Below are 17,340 nucleotides of genomic sequence, written 5' to 3' on the forward strand. Positions count from 1 at the left end.
TAACTCCAGGGACTACTGGTAGGCTGAGTCGGTTTTGAGCTAACCGGCCGTCAGTGTTTGGTGTGCAATGGGTATTCTCAAGTCATTCACAACAGTACCACTGATATTTCATGTATGAATGTTCTTCATGTATAGTAAAACTTGTTTCTCTTTTTTACAGCTGTTTCCTTCATGGGACACAGTGCCTCGGCTTTCGGATTCGCTGTAGGTACTTTTTAAAATGTATTTTAATTTCTACTGAGTGCTATAGGGCAGATGTCATTACTAACGTTACAATCKGTGTGTTTTGAGGTCAGTTTGAGCAAGGTGAGGCACAGGATCACTGATCTTGATCACATAAAGAGTAGTAGCTGCCCATCGACACGAGCCTGGTATACCAGACGAGTTAAATTACTTCTATGCTCGCTTCGAGGCGCGTAACACTGGAACATGCATGAGAGCATCAGCTGTTCCGGACGACTGTGATCACGCTCTCCGTAGCCGATGTGAGTAAAACCTTTAAACTGGTCAACATTCACAAGGCCAGATGGTTTACCAGGACGTGTACTCTGAGCATGCACTGACCAACTGGCAAGTGTCTTACCTGACATTTTCAATCTCTCCCTGTCTAAGTCTTTAATACCAACATGTTTCAAGCAGACCACCATAGTCCCTGTGCCCAAGAACTCCAAGGTAACCTGCCTAAATGACTATCGACCCGTAGCACTCACGTTGGTAGCCATGAAGTGCTTTGAAAGGCTGTTCATGGCTGACATCATTATCCCAGGAACCCTAGACTCACTCCGATTTGCATACCACCCCAACAGATCCACAGATGCAATCTCTATTGCGCTCCACTCTGCCGTTTCACACCTGGACAAAAGGAACATTTATGAGAGTGTTTTTCATTGACTACAGCTCAGCATTCAACACCATAGTGCCCTCAAGCTCATCGCTAAGGACCCTGGGACTAAACACCTCCCTCTGCAACTGGATCCTGGACTTCCTGACGGGCCTCCCCCAGGTGGTAAGGGTTGGTAACAAATCCAACACGGGGAGCCCCTCAGGGGTGCATGCTCAGTCCTCTCCTGTATTCTCTGTTCACTCATGACTGCACGATTCCAACACCATCATTAAGTTTGCCGATGACACAACAATGGTAGGCCTGATTAACGACAAGACAGCCTATAGGGAGGTCAGAGACCTGGCCGTGCGCTGCCAGGACAACCTCTCCCTCAACGTGATCAAGACAAAAGAGATTTTGGAATACAGGAAAGGAGGACCAAGCATGCCCACATTCTCATTGACGGGGCTGTAGAGGAGCAGGTTGAGATCTTCAAGGTCCTTGGTGGCCACGTCACCAACACACTAACATGGTCCAAGACAGTACGCAAAAAGTGCCAATTCTAGGTCCAAGAGGCTTCTAAACAGCTTCTACCCCCAAGCCGTAAGACTCCTGAACAGCTAATCAAATGGCTACCCAGACTATTTGCATTGCCATCTACGCATAGTCACRTTTAATAACTCTACCTACATGTACATATTACCTCGACTAACCTGTACCCATGCACGTTGAATCTGTACCGGTATCCCCGGTATATAGCCTCGCAATTATTTTACTGCTGCTCTTTTAATTATTTGTTACTTWAAAAAAAAACATTTTTACATAGAAAATAAATGACTTAGCATGTATTTTTCTTAACTGCATTGTTGGTTAAGGGCTTGTAAGTAAGGTCTACATCTGTTGTATTCAGTACATTTGATTTGAGCTCTAGATAGTTACAGTGCCTTGCAAAGTATTCATCCCCCTTGGCTTTTTTCCTATTTCTTTTTGCATTTACAACCTGTKATTTTAAATGTATTTTTATTTGGAATTCATGTAATGAACATACACAAAATAGTCCAAATTGAAGTTTATTGTTTCAAAAATAAATACATGTTAGTGGTCCATGCATATGTATTCACCCCCTTTGCTATGAAGCCCCTAAATATGATCTGGTGCAACCAATTACCTTCAGAAGTCACATAATTAGTTAGATTGTACACAGGTGGACTTTATTTAAGTGTCACGCATGTATGTATACAATCTATCCCTACCTGTTCTGAAAGGCCCCAGAGTCTGCAACACCACCAAGCAAGCGGCACCATGAAGACCAAGGAGCTCTCCAAACAGGTCAGGGACAAAGTTGTGGAGAAGTACAGATCAGGGTTTGGTTATAAATAAATATCCGAAACTTTGAACATCCCACGGTTTATCATTTAAATCTATTTTAAAAAAATTATAGAATATGGCACCACAACAAACCTGCCAAGAGGGCCGCCCACAAACTCATGGACCAGGCAAAAAGGGCATTAATAAGAGGCAACAAACAACCCTGAAGGTGCTGCAAAGCTCCAGAGTGGAGATTGGAGTATCTGCCCATAGGACCACTTTAAGCCGTGCACTCTACAGTTGGGCTTTATGGAAGAGTGGTCAGAAAAAAGCTGTTGCTTAAAGAAAAAAATCTGCAAACACGTTTGGTGTTTGCCAAAAGGCATGTGGGAGACTCCCCAAACATTTGGAAGAATGTACTCTGGTCAGATGAGACTAAAATGTAGCTTTTTGGCCATCAAGAAAAACGCTTTGTCTGGTGCAAACCCAACACCTCATCACCCCTTGAACGCCATCCACAGTGAAGCATGGTGGTGGCAGCATCATGCTGTGGGGATGTTTTTCTTAGGCAGGGACTGGTAAACTGGTCAGAATTTAAGGAATGATGGATGGTGCTAAACACAGGGAAATTCTTGAGGGGAAACCTGTTTCAGTCTTCCAGAGATTTGAGACTGGGACGGAGGTTCCAGGTTGTAAGGCAACAATATAGGAAAAATGCAGAGGGGGTGAATACTTTCGCAAACCACTGTATTTGGGATGCAAGATGATTTGTAGATGAATGATTCTGCGCAGACCAACTGCAATGTAGTCGATCTCAATAACACACTAGTTCCACAAGGGCCTGGCCATATCGAGTCCTGCTGCCTTAGGAGTCTAAGCTTGTAATTTAGGCTAGATTTGGCATTGTCTTGMAGTTATTGGGATGAGGATAACTGAAGGGTAAAATAATTTAAGTGAACCCCCATTTCTCATGGGTTTCTGCTGAAAAGCTGGTGAGTGTTGATGTTTACCCTCTGCAGTTTGATGCCGCCCTGGACGTGCTGTCCTCCATCATCGTGGTGTGGCGCTATAGTAATGCCTCCACCATTCACTCTGCACACAGGGAGTACATGTGAGTAGATATATCACCACCATATTTGTTGTTTTTGATGACCAGCAAAACTATATAAAGCCTAAGAAATTATACTGTATTCTAGTGCTATTTTGTCTCTTCAGCATAATCGCTGCAGTTATTACAATGCATTTCATTCTTTGTGCAGGGATTGGGACTGTACAGTATTAGAACCCCAGCATTGTCTTTCCTCCACCTTACTCAGTGCACTGTAAATGGCTGTGCGCAAAAGACATGTCAAATGTGCATTTTCACATGTGAATTCACTGTTTTCACATGTTGAGCTTAAATTTGACATGTGAAACCATAGTTTCACATGTAAAACTCCACATTTAAAAATGTCACTTTCATATGAGGAATTGCAAGTGAAAAAGTCAAATTTTCAGGTTCACATGCATTAAAAAAAATGGTGCTATACATGATTTTGTATACAGTGCATTTCAATCACAGGTAAAGACAGTAGGTTACTTAAAGTAGAAACGATAGGAGGGAGGTTGGTCGTTGATGATTGGTGAATGTACTGTATAACGCGAATGTCGAGCAACCCAAAGGTTGAGTTCAAATCTCATCACGGTTAACTTGAGCATTTTCGCTAATTAGCTACTTTGCAACTACTTAGCATGTTAGCTAACATTAACCCTTTAACCTAACGTGTTAACGTTAGGTTAAGCGTGTTAACTAACCATAATCTTAACCCCTAACCTTAAAGGTAACGTTAGCTGCCTAGCTAATGTTAGCTACAACAAATTGGAATTTGTTTAATGTACACATACGTTATGAAGAAAGGCACACAAAGTACATTTTGAATAAGTAATTTGTCTATTTCACAGTAAGCTGTGATCGTGTGTTGCATGGACTCTGTGTGCAAAATAAGTGGTCCCTCAGTTTAGCAGTGAATTTCAACCACAAGACCAAGGAGGTTTTCTAATGCCTCGCAAAGGGCAACTATTGGTAGATGAGAAAAAAAATTGAACATTCCTTTAAGCATGGTGAAGTTATTCATTACACTTTGTATGGTGTATCAATTCATCCAGTCACTACAAAGATACAGCTGTCCTTCTTAAACCGCTCAGATTTAATCATGAGGCCAATGGTGACTTTAAAACGGTTACAGATTCTCTTTGCCAAGGTTCCTGGCACTGCCAAGGCTGKCAACATTGTGGTTACTCCACAATACTAACCAGAGTGAAAAGAAGGAAGCCTGTACCGAAATATTGTAAAAACATGCATCCTTTTTGCAACAAGTCACTAAAGTAATTCTGAAAAAAATGTGCCAAAGCAATTACATTTGTCTTGAATACAAAGTGTTATGTTTGGGGCAAATCCTATATATCACATTACTGAGTACCACCATATTTTCAATCAGTGGTGACTGCATCATGTTATGGGTATGCTTGTAATCGGTAAGGACTGGAGTTTTTCAAGAAACAATAGAAACTGAATGGAGCTAAGCACAGGCAATATGAGGAAAACCTGGTTGTCTGACACTGGGAGATATTTACCTTTCAGCAGGACAATAACCTAAAACACAAGGCCTAATCTACACGAGTTGCTTACCAAGATGACAGTGAATGTTGCGGAGTGGCTTAGTTACAGTTTTGACTAAAATCTATGGCAAGACCTGAAAATGGTTGTCTAGCAATGATCAACAACCAATTTCAGAGCTTGAAGAATGGGAAAATGTCCCACAATCCAGTTGTGGGAAGCTCTTAGACTCACAGCTGTAATCGCTGCCAAAGGTGCTTCTACAAAGTATTGACTCAGGTTGTGAATACTTATGTAAATTAGGTATTTCATTTTCAATAAATTAGCACACAAAAAAACATGTTTTCACTAAGCGTTATGTGTAGATGTGTGAGAAATCAATTGAATACACTTTGAATCCAGGCTTTAACACAACAAAACGTGGAATGAGTCATTGGGTATGAATATTTTCTCTTCAGCACTGTAGCTGAAAGTAGTGAAAAATAAACATTTGAGAAAGATTAAATTAAATAAAAAATAACGTGAAACTTCACACGTGAATATTTCTTCTATGAATTTAGCAGCGGTCGCCCACCACTGCTAAATTGTTGCCGCCACTGCAGAAAATATATATTTCTCCTGAGACGTCCTTTAAATGGATAGTCGTTGGCTCAACGACTAAGTCTTTGGGAACAGCTAGCATGTCATTGCGCTAAAGCTAATAGCAATGCGCCCTGCCCCCCCAAGTTACTCTGCCACCGCTGCAGAAAAATCRTACGTGAAATGCTACATGTTTCCGAAAACCATGTCTGACTCTGTTTTTTGTTTAGTTTAGGTTTCCTCCAGRGTCCAACTCCACCCCATGTAGACAGGCCGGGTGGCAGGTCCTTCGAGACCCAGGCAGAACTGTCTCACCTGGGGCCTTTGTCCCAGACAGAGCCCTTKATTATAATAATAAATGGATATAGCGCTTTCATTACACATAGAATCTCAGTCGCTTAAAATAAATACCGATCTGGATGTTCTTATGACGTGTTGGTCTTCCACAACTTCATGTGATAGGCAGTTCGGAAAAGTAGTATCTTGAGTGGAGGGCGCAATGATGGTGCAGGGAGTTAGAAAAACATCTGACAGCCGCCGGTGCTCTTCATCGGGCACGTCGTCTTCGATGTTCACAGCTCCTCTTTCATAGGTAGGCTGGCTTGTCCACTATCAGAAGTGTAGCACCCACCTGGGTGATGCTTCGGCGACTGTAAAAGTAGCAGTAAGACCTCCATACTTTGGCAGTAGTCCAGAAAAGCCCCCTACGAGGCGAGCATCTGTGTCCCCTCACACCGGTTCCCTCTAGGAACCGGTGCAGGCCAAAAGCGGATGCTGCATCATTCAAATCATATTAGCTACAGTATCTAGCCAAGCCAAATATAAACTGACTTGCCATAATCAGTCCTGCAAGTACATAGGTCACCACCATATAGTTCAGTTAATCTCTCAAAAGGTTTATTTAAAAATGCAATAAAAAAACACTTAAATACATTTAAAATATGTACAATATTTACAGAGCTCTATGCCCAGGTTTCCTCACGGCGCCATGGCAACCACAGAACTGATTATGGTGTGTGAATGAATGACCAGGGTGTCAGAGGCAAGAAGCAGGAGAGAGGGGAAACAAAAAGGTGAAGACCTGGCAAGCCGCCCCCCTCCCTCTTCCTCCATCCTGACAGACGCCATCTGCCACAGTTTCGGATGGTTTCATGAATGCAGATCGCCATGGAGCCTCTGGTGTATAAGCCTGGTTAAACAAGCTTGAATGCTGATTTCACCATTTTGAGGGCAGCATTCAATCTGGTTTAAAACCTTTTGTCAATAGGGGGGCGCTATTTTCACTTTGTAAAAAATCGTGCCCAAATTAAACTGCCTCGTACAATATGCATATTATTATTACTATTGGATAGAAAACACTAAAGTTTCTAAAACTGTTTGAATTATATCTGTGAGTAAAACAGAACTCATTTTGCAGCAAACTTCCTGTCAGGAAGTGAAAAATCTGAAATCGAGGCTCTGTTCCAGGGCCTTCCTATTCATTTGCTTGAAATCTATGGACATACATGCACTTCATACGCCTTCCACTAGATGTCACCAGGCAGTGGAAGGTGGAATGGGGTGTCTAGCTTGATCTGGAGGTGACAAGAGCTCTTGGAATGACGTGACCCCAATTTCCTTTGTCTAGCAAGGCGCGGGAAGGACATCTGCATTGGCTTCTGAAAAGCTTTCGGTATAGACGGCTAATATCTCCGGCTTTGATTTTATTTAATACATGTAATAATATCATCGTAAAGTATGTTTTTTCAATATAGTTTTTATCAGATTATTGAACGTTTATCGGGAGTTTTGGCGTTTTCCGTTCTCTGCGTTTGGTGAAGATGGACATCTTGCGCCACTTGGCTAGCTAAGGTTGCTAATTCGACAGGCGAAGAGGACATTCTAAAACCAAACAATGATTTATTCGGACAAAGCACTCCTTGTACAAGATTCTGATGGAAGCTCAGCAAAAGTAGGAACCATTATGATATTTTCGTATTTCTGTGGAAATGTTTATTCCTATTTTCCGCCCTCATTGCGGGCGCTGTCTCGCTATAACGTAAGCTGTATGTCGTACTAAAGTTATTTAAAATCTAACACAGCGGTTGCATTAAGAACTAGTGTATCTTTCATTTGTTGTACAACATGTTTTTTTGTAAAGTTATATTTAGTTATTTGGTCAGATTAGGTGAGTGTCAGAAATATATCCGGAGATTCTGGGAAAAAGTTGCTACGTTTTCAACATGTATAACCACGGATTTCAGCTCTAAATATGCCACATTTTCGAACAAACATAAGTGTATTGACAACAACGCCGGATTCCTGCCGTAATCCTGAGCCACTACTTCTGATCCTCACAGCTAGCTTGCAGCTAGCGCAGCTGCGCCACTGCCACGAAGCTAGCACCAGTTAGCAACACAATTCTACAATTCACAACCTCTTTTCGCCATCGCCATCCGGCTTGGATTCTCTGTCGAACGACCACGTCTGGTCTGCACACGAATACCCATCCGCTGTGCCTCAACCGGCCTCCGTCTGAGCAGACCCTTCCGTCTGAGCAGACCCCCCCGGCTACTAACTTTAAACGCCGCGCTAGCTTAGTGGAGGCCTCCTGCTCCATCTACGGCCGCCCTGGACACTATGATCACTTGGCTACATAGCTGATGCCTGCTTGACTGTCCATTAATTCACGGTACTCCATTCTGTTTATTTGTGTTTATTCTGTCGGCTCTGTGCTTTAACTCAGATCTGTGGTAGTTAATCCGACCTCTCTGCCTAGTCGTGCATTTTTACCTGTTGTTGCTGTGTTAGTGGACTAAGCTGCTGTTGTCTTACCTGTTGTTTTAGCTAGCTCTCCAATCAAGACTGCCAATCACTTTATGCCTTATTGTATGTCTCTCTCAAATATCAATATGCCTTGCATACTGTTGTTCAGGCTAGTTATCATTATCATTGTTTTGGTTTGCAATGGACCCCGTAGTTCCACTCTCCGTACCTCTGATACCTCCTTTGTCCCACCCCCCACACATGCGGTGACCTCACCCATTGAGACCAGCATGTCAGAGATACAACCTCTCTATAACCCAGTGCTGGGCTTGCTCCGCTGTATCCGCGCCACCATACCCTGTCGCACATTATGCCAGAATCTATTCTACACGCCAGATGAATCTGCTCCTTTTATCCTTGTCCCCAACGCTCTAGGCGACCAGTTTTGATAGCCTTTAGCCGCACCTCATCCTACTACTCCTCTGTTCCTCGGTGATGTGGAGGTAAACCCAGGCCCTGCATGTCCCCATTCACCCTCATTTGTTGACTTCTGTGATCGAAAAAGCCTTGGCCTCATGCATGTCAACATCAGAAGCCTCCTCCCTAAGTTTGCCTTACTCACCGCTTTAGCACACTCTGCCAACCCTGATGTCCTTGCCGTGTCCGAATCCTGGCTTAGGAAGGCCACCAAAAATTCTGGGATTTCCATACCCAACTATAACACTTTCCGTCAAGATAGAATGCCAAAGGGGGAGGAGTTGCAATCTACTGCAGAGATAGCCTGCAAAGTTCTGTCATACTTTCCAGGTCTATGCCCAAACAGTTCAAACTTCTAATTTTAAAAATTAATCTTCCAGAAATAAGTCTCTCACTGTTGCCGCGCTGCTACCGACCCCCCTCAGCTCCAGCTGTGCCCTGGACACCATCTGTGAATTGATCGCTCCCATCTAGCTTAAGAGTTTGTTCTGTTAGGTGACCTAAACTGGGATATGCTTAACACCCCGGCAGTCCTACAATCTAAGCTTGATGCCCTCAATCTCACACAAATCATCAAGGAACCACACCAGGTACAACCTAAATCCGTAAACATGGGCACCCTAATAGAACATTATCCTGACCAACCTGCCCTCCAAATACACCTCTGCTGTCTTCAATCAAGATCTCAGCGATCACTCTCATTGCCTGTATCCGCCACGGGTCCGCGGTCAAACGACCACCCCTCATCACTGTCAAACGCTCCCTAAAACACTTCTGCGAGCAGGCCTTTCTAATCGACCTGGCCCGGGTACCCTGGAAGGATATTGACCTCATCCCGTCAGTTGAGGATGCCTGGTCATTCTTTAAAAGTTACTTCCTCACCATATTAGACAAGCATGCTCCGTTCAAAAATGCAGACCAAGAACAGATATAGCCCTTGGTTCACTCCAGACCTGACTGCCCTCGACCAGCACAAAAACATCCTGTGGCGAACTGCAATAGCATCGAGAGCCCCCGCGATATGCAACTGTTCAGGGAAGTCAGGAACCATACACGCAGTCAGTCAGGAAAGCAAAGGCCAGCTTTTTCAAGCAGAAATTTGCATCCTGTAGCTCTACTCAAAAAGTTCTGGGTACTGTAAAGTCCATGGAAACAGAGCACCTCCTCCAGCTGCCCACTGCACTGAGGCTAGGTAACACGGTCACCACGATAGGTCCGTGATAATCGAAAACTTCAACAAACATTTCTCAATGGCTGGCCATGCCTTCCTCCTGCCGACTCCAACCTTGGCCAACAGCCCCGCCCCCCCGCTTTCCTACTCGCCAAGCCTCCCAGCTTCTCCTTTACCCATATCCAGATAGCAGATGTTCTGAAAGAGCTGGAAAACCTGGACCCATACAAATCAGCTGGGCTGTGACAATCTGGACCCCCTATTTCTGAAACTGTCCGCCGCCATTGTCGCACCCCTATTACCAGCCTGTTCAACCTCTCCTTCGTATCATCTGAGTCCCAAGGATTGGAAAGCTGCCGCGGTCATCCCCCTCTTCAAAGGGGGAGACACCCTGGACCCAAACTGTTACAGACCTATATCCATCCTGCCTTGCCTATCTAAGGTCTTCGAAAGCAAGTCACAAACAGATCACTGACCATCTCGAATCCCACCGTACTTCTCCGCTGTGCAATCCGGTTTCCGAGCCGGTCACGGGTGCACCTCAGCCACGCTCAAGGTACTAACGATATCATAACCGCCACTCGATAAAAGACATTACTGTGCAGCCGTCTTCATCGACCTGGCCAAGGCTTTCGACTCTGTCAATCACCATATTTCTTATCGGCAGACTCAGTAGCCTCGGTTTTCTAATGACTGCCTTGCCTGGTTCCACCACTTTGCAGACAGAGTTCAGTGTGTCAAATCGGAGGGCATGTTGTCCGGTCCTCTGGCAGTCTCTATGGGGGTACCACAGGGTTCAATTCTCGGGCCGACTCTTTCTCTGTATACACAATGATGTTGCTCTTGCTGCGGGCGATTCCTGATCCACCTCTACCAGACGACACACATTCTTATACTTCCGGCCCTTCCTTGGACACTGTGCTATCTAACCTCAAAACGAGCTTCAATGCCATACAACACTCCTTCCGTGGCCTCCAACTGCTCTTAAACCTGCAGTAAAACCAAATGCATGCTTTTCAACCGTTCGCGTGCCTGCACCCACGCGCCGACTAGCATCACCACCCTGGACGGTTTCCGACCTAGAATATTGTGGACATCTATAAGTACCTAGGTGTCTGGCTAGACTGCAAACTCTCCTTCCAGACTCATATCAAACATCTCCAAATCCAAAATCAAATCAGAATCGGCTTTCTATCGCCACAAAGCCTCTTCACTCACGCCGCCAAACTTACCTAGTAAAACTGACTATCCTACCGATCCTCGACTTCGGCGATGTCATCTACAAAATAGCTTCCAACACTCTACTCAACAAACTGGATGCAGTTTATCACAGTGCCATTCGTTTGTTACTAAAGCACCTTATACGACCCACCACTGCGACCTGTATGCCCTAGTCGCTGGCCCTCGCTACATGTTCGTCGTCAGACCCCACTGGCTCCAGGTCATCTACAAGGCTATGCTAGGTAAAGTGCCGCCTTATCTCAGTTCACTGGTCACGATGGCTACACCCACCCGCAGCACGCGCTCCAGCAGGTGTATCTCACTGATCATCCCTAAAGCTAAACCTCATTTGGACGCCTTTCCTTCCAGTTCTCTGCTGCCTGCGACTGGAACGAATTGCAAAAATCTCTGAAGTTGGAGACTTTTATCTCCCTCAACAACTTTAAAAATCTGCTATCCGAGCAGCTAACCGATCGCTGCAGCTGTACATAGTCCATCTGTAAACTACCCACCCAATTTACCTACCTCACCCCCCATACTGCTTTTATTTATTTACTTTTCTGCTCTTTTGCACACCAGTATCTCTTTTGCACATGATCATCTGATGATTTATCACTCAGTGTTAATCTGCTAAATTGTAATTATTCGATTTATTGCCTACCTCATGCCTTTTGCACACATTGTATATAGATTCTCTTTTTTTTCTACCATGTTATTGACTTGTTATTGTTTACTCCATGTGTAACTCTGTGTTGTTGTCTGTTCACACTGCTATGCTTTATCTTGGCCAGGTCGCAGTTGCAAATGAGATTGTTCTCAACTAGCCTACCTGGTTAAATAAAGGTGAAATAAAAATAAATAAAAAAATAACCTGATGGTATAGGACTGTCATCTGATGAAGTTTGTCAAGGTTAGTGAATAATTTTATATCTTTTGCTGTTTTTTGCGATCGCTACCTTTTGCTGCTGATAAATGCGGTTGTGTGTTTTGGTATTGTGGTAAGCTAATATAATGCTATATTGTGTTTTCGCTGTAAAACACTTAACTCTGAAATATTGTCTGGATTCACAAGATGTTTATCTTTCATTTGCTGTAACACATGTATTTTTCATAAATGTTTTATGATGGTATTTAGGTATTTCACGTTGCTCTTGTATTTTCTTGTGTTCGGTGCTATTTGTGATTGTAGCTGCAATGTAAAACTATGATTTATACCTGAAATATGCACATTTTTCGAACAAAACATAGATTTATTGTATAACATGTTATAAGACTGTCATCTGATGAAGTTGTTTCTTGGTTAGTGACTAATTATATCTCTATTTGGTCGGTTTTGTGATAGCTACCTATGCGGTAGAAYAATTGTGAAAATATGCGGTTGAGTCTTTTGCTATTGTGGTTAGCTAATAGAAATACATATTGTGTTTTCGCTGTAAAACATTTCAAAAARCGGGAATGGTTGCTGGATTCACAAGATGTTTATCTTTCATTTGCTGTATTGGACTTGTGATTTCATGAAAAATKTATTATATGATATCCCTGTGGCGTTAGGCTATGCTAGTCAGCTTTTTTGATGGGGGGGATCCCGGATCCGGGTTTGTGACTCGAAGTTTTAACCAGGCTAATATGAGCCTTCGGTTGTACCAGTGAACATCGCTTTGGTTCAGAATCCTAATTGGAAGGTTTGTTACCCAGCAGCTAGTAATTGGCGCCTCCTAGGTGTGTGTTGTGGGGGGTGAATGTGTATATGTGTGATCCCTCAGGGGAGAGGCCAGGCAGGAGTAAGGCACTAGGCCACTGGACAATTAAATTACCAGGTCTGGAGACGAATGAGCGAGCAGCATGAATTTGCGGCACTTTTTTATTTTTCTTCCACTGTAATTGGAAGAATATTGTTGTATTCTCCTGCTGACATGACACACGGAGCAGGAGAGAAATGGTCGACAGACTGGATGACTGCGTGCGTGTCAACTACAGTCTAGTCAACTACTCAGTCTAGTCAACTACAGTTCTGTCAAGTTCTTGTGACTTTGATATCAAAACAATCAATCTTGCAATGTGCTTGATGCCAAGACTAAAAAAAGGGACTTTTCTAAGTAGCAGGATCATTGAAGATCAAACGGATGTTTCAGTCAGCTGAGCTGTTGGTTGGGCAGGTTTGTTGTGAGGGAGAGTCTGTTATTGCACTTCACACAGCTCTAGGAGGTCTCTCTCTCTCACACACACACACTGAGCTCTAGGTCTGTCCCCCGCTGCACCTCTGGAACCATTCCTACATGGCTCCTCTCGCTACTTTGTGTTGCCTAGTTACCTTCCGGTTCGGACCCAGGGGACTGGGTGTTTTTTTTGTTTTTTRCCCCCTCTCCCCAATTTCGTGGTATCCAATTGGTTGTAGTTACAGTCTTGTCTCATCGCTGCAACTTCTGCATGGACGCTGGAGAGGCGACGGTCGAGACCATGCGTCCTCCGAAACACAACACAACACAACCCAACCTAGCCGCACTGCTTCTTGACACAATGCACATCCAATCRGGAAGCCAGCCGCACCAATGTGTCGGAGGAAACACCGTACACCTGTCGACCTGGACAGCGTGCACTGCGCCCGGCCCGCCACAGGAGTCACTAGTGTGCGATGAGACAAGGATATCCCTGCCAGCCAAACCCTCCCTAACCCGGACAACGCTGGGCCAATTGTACGTCGCGGTCGGCTGCGACAGAGCCTGGGCTCGAACCCAGAGTCTCTGGTGGCATAYCTAGCACTGTGATGCAGTGCCTTAGACCACTGCGCCARCCGGGAGGCCCCCGGACTGGGTGCTGTGGAGTGCGAGCCAGCTGTGAGCACGCACACACTGGCATCCATTATGGCTTTTGTCTGAACATAGTGTACAGTCGTGGCCAAAGGTTTTGAGAATGACACAAATATTCCACAAAGTTTGRTGCTRCAGTGTCTTTAGATATTTTTGTAAGATGTTACTATGGAATACTGAAGTATAATTACAAGCATTTCATAAGTGTCAAAGGCTTTTATTGACAATTACATGAAGTTGATGCAAAGAGTCAATATTTGCAGTGTTGACCCTTCTTTTTCAAGACCTCTGCAATCCGCCCTGGCATACTGTCAATTAACTTCTGGGCCACATCCTGACTGATGGCAGCCCATTTTTGCATAATCAATGCTTGGAGTTTGTGGGTTTTTGTTTGTCCACCTGCCTCTTGAGGATTGACCACAAGTTCTCAATGGGATTAAGGTCTGGGGAGTTTCATGGCCATGGACCCAAAATATCGATGTTATCTTCCCGGGGCCACTTAGTTATCACTTTTGCCTTATGGCAAGGTGCTCCATCATGCTGGAAAAGACATTGTTCGTCACCAAACTGTTCCCAGATGGTTGGGAGAAGTTTCTCTCGGAGGATGTGTTGGTACCATTCTTTATTCATGGCTGTGTTCTTAGGCAAAATTGTGAGTGAGCCCACTCCCTTGGCTGAGAAGCAACCCCACACATGAATGGTCTCAGGATGCTTTACTGTTGGCATGACACAGGACTAATGGTAGCGCTCACCTTGTCTTCGCCGGACAAGCTTTTTTCCGGATGCCCCAAACAATCGGAAAGGGGATTCATCAGAGAAAATGACAGTACCCCAGTCCTCAGCAGTCCAATCCCTGTACCTTTTGCAGAATATCAGTCTGTCCCTGATGTTTTTCCTGGAGAGAAGTGGCTTCTTTGCTGCCCTTGACACCAGGCCATCCTCCAAAAGTCTTCGCCTCATGCCTGCTGCCATTCCTGAGCAAGCTCTGTACTGGTGGTGCCCTGATCCCGCAGCTGAATCAACTTTAGGAGACGGTCCTGGTGCTTGCTGGACTTTCTTGGGCGCCCTGAAGCCTTAACAACAATTGAACTGCTCTCCTTGAAGTTCTTGATGATCCGATAAATGGTTGATTTATAAATGGTTGATTTAGGTGCAATCTTACTGGCAGCAATATCCTTGCCCTTTTTGTGCAAAGCAATGATGACGGCACATGTTTCCTTGCAGGTAACCATGGTTGACAGAGGAAGAACAATGATTCCAAGCACCACCCTCCTTTTGGAGCTTCCAGTCTGTTATTCGAACTCAATCAGCATGACAGAGTGATCTCCAGCCTTGTCCTCGTCAGCACTCCTGTGTTAACGAGAGAATCACTGACATGATGTCAGCTGGTCCTTTTGTGGCAGGGCTGAAATGCAGTAGAAATGTTTTTTGGGGGATTCAGTTCATTTGCATGGCAAAGAGGGAATTTCCATTCATCTGATCACTCTTCATAACATTATGGAGTATATGCAAATTGCTAACATACAAACTGAGGCAGCAGACTATGTGAAAATTAATATTTGTGTCATTCTCAAAACCTTTGGCCACAACTATGAAATATCTGTAATACACTATCTACTTACGTTTTTCAACAAATTCTCTTGTTTTTGGCCTCTTCATGGGCTCTTTTGATTTGTATGGTGGGTATAGTGAATCTGCGCTAGACTGCTAGATTAAGTAGGGGAGAGAGCAGACAATATAAACAGTGGGCTAACCTGACTACCCCAGATGATAGTTGACTTTTGTTTTGTTGGCGGGGGGCCTTCTCCCAGCCAGGCTTACCTAATTGGATAAKACTGTTTAAAGAAAATCTCTTCTCAAATTGATCCTCTGAGACTGTGTTCACTCTCTAAATCCGCCATAGAGAAAAGCAAAATGATTGTTTATTTAATGATGCCTTTTCTCTTCCACATGCATGGACGTAATGGAGACGATTTGCTATTGTATTACTTACTGTAAGTTGCAATGAACTTGTATGATGGGTAGTTGCAGTAGGTCTACTTTGTCATGGAAAGGTCTTCCTGTGGCCAATGATTTAGAAATGTTTTAAAATACAATATATGATCCCTCACTCGCATCTATGTAAATGACTGACATATCCTTTCTCTCGTGGAACTGTGTTTTCAAAGCAGAATATTCTTAATCACTGTTCTGACTCTATTTCCTTCCATTTCCACTGTGTCTCCCTTCATCTCTCTTGCTCCCCTCCTAACTCTCTCCCCCTCTCTCTACAGAGCCTGTGTGATCCTGGGTGTGGTCTTCATCCTGTCCTCCCTGTGTATCCTGGGAAAGGCAATCCATGACCTGGCTACCAAGCTAATGCCTGAAGTGGTAAGATGCCATCTCCTGATGMTGTACCCTTAAGCAAGGCACTTACCCTTAACTGCACCTATAACTCTCAATCCAGGGGCGGCACACTGCATCCTATCTCTCTATTTTGAAAAAAGCTACATGGGAGCCACATGAGAAGCTATTTTTGGTGAACTTTAAAATATACATATATATATATATATATATATTTAACCTTTTATTTAACTAGGCAAGTCAGTTAAGAACAAATTCTTATTTACAGTGACAGCCTAAGAACAGTGGGGTAACTACCTTGTTCAGGGGCAGAACAACAGATTTTTATCTCGTCAGCTCGGGGATTTGATCTCGCAACCGTTCGGTTACTGGCCCAACGCTCTAACCACTAGGCTACCTGCCCCAATGGTGGTGGTAGTGTGATGGTTTGGAGATGTTTTGCTGCCTCGGGACCTGGACAACTTGCCTAAATAGAATGGAATATGAATTCTGCTATGTGTCAGAATTCTACAGTATAATGTCAGGCCATCAGTCTGACTGACATCAGTCTGTTGCCAGGCAATAAGCAGCAGTCAGTCTGCGTAGAAACATCAGGGAGAGAATACATTCGCTTAAGTCGAAGCTAAGAGCCCGTTTTTTAATAATAGAAAGCAAACCAGGTAGCCTAAGGCCTTTGTCATAAGCACTTCTGGTGTTTGGGTTTTTCATCATTGGCTAATCGGATAAATCACGATTTTGCAGGTGTTCGCAGCTTTTGAGTTTTGGGAGGGGATATTTGGCCCGTAACGTGTAAAGAGAGAAGGTGGAGCTCCTCGTACTAGCGTCTCTTGARCCCATCTCTCAACCACTACCTATGATTTGGCTCGAGGGAATGAGGCCAATTATTGGTGGAACACCTAAAGTGCAACACATTTAACACTAGAACRGCTGGCCTTTTAGCATATAAGTACCCACTAGAGAACAATGCCGGGCGAGCCCTACATCATATGTATCAGATGCATATCAACCTGCAAGGTGCGCAAACATACTTGATAAATAGTGCATAAACTATTGTAAATTGTTAATTGCATAAAGAAATATTCATGGTAATATATCCATGTAAAAAAAAAAGAGAAAAGTTATTTGTTTTATTTTTATAATTTTATACAAAGTCCTAGAAGAAAATAGGATATATTAGGCCTACATTTTGTTTCCCTTACAATACAATTTTATTTGTAGATTTGATTAGTAATAGTGACAGTAATTAATAAAGTCCATTTACAGCTATTTT

At 43.8% G+C, this 17,340-nt stretch overlaps 1 protein-coding gene across 3 annotated transcripts in view; it reads left to right on the top strand.

Annotated features, from left to right (window-relative positions):
• LOC111953234 (transmembrane protein 163a) overlaps positions 1-17,340 on the top strand; it is a 67,871-nt gene that overhangs the window by 23,724 nt on the left and 26,807 nt on the right. For all 3 annotated transcript variants that reach the window (XM_023972371.2, XM_023972370.3, XM_023972369.3), the window contains exons 3-5: positions 161-204; positions 3,151-3,242; positions 16,001-16,097. In XM_023972371.2, coding sequence (XP_023828139.1) covers positions 161-204; positions 3,151-3,242; positions 16,001-16,097 — 233 coding nt within the window. The remainder of the gene's footprint in view (positions 1-160; positions 205-3,150; positions 3,243-16,000; positions 16,098-17,340) is intronic.

This window comes from Salvelinus sp. IW2-2015, linkage group LG27, assembly GCF_002910315.2.
Source record: "Salvelinus sp. IW2-2015 linkage group LG27, ASM291031v2, whole genome shotgun sequence".
In the NCBI taxonomy this organism is placed as follows: Eukaryota; Metazoa; Chordata; class Actinopteri; order Salmoniformes; family Salmonidae; genus Salvelinus; species Salvelinus sp. IW2-2015.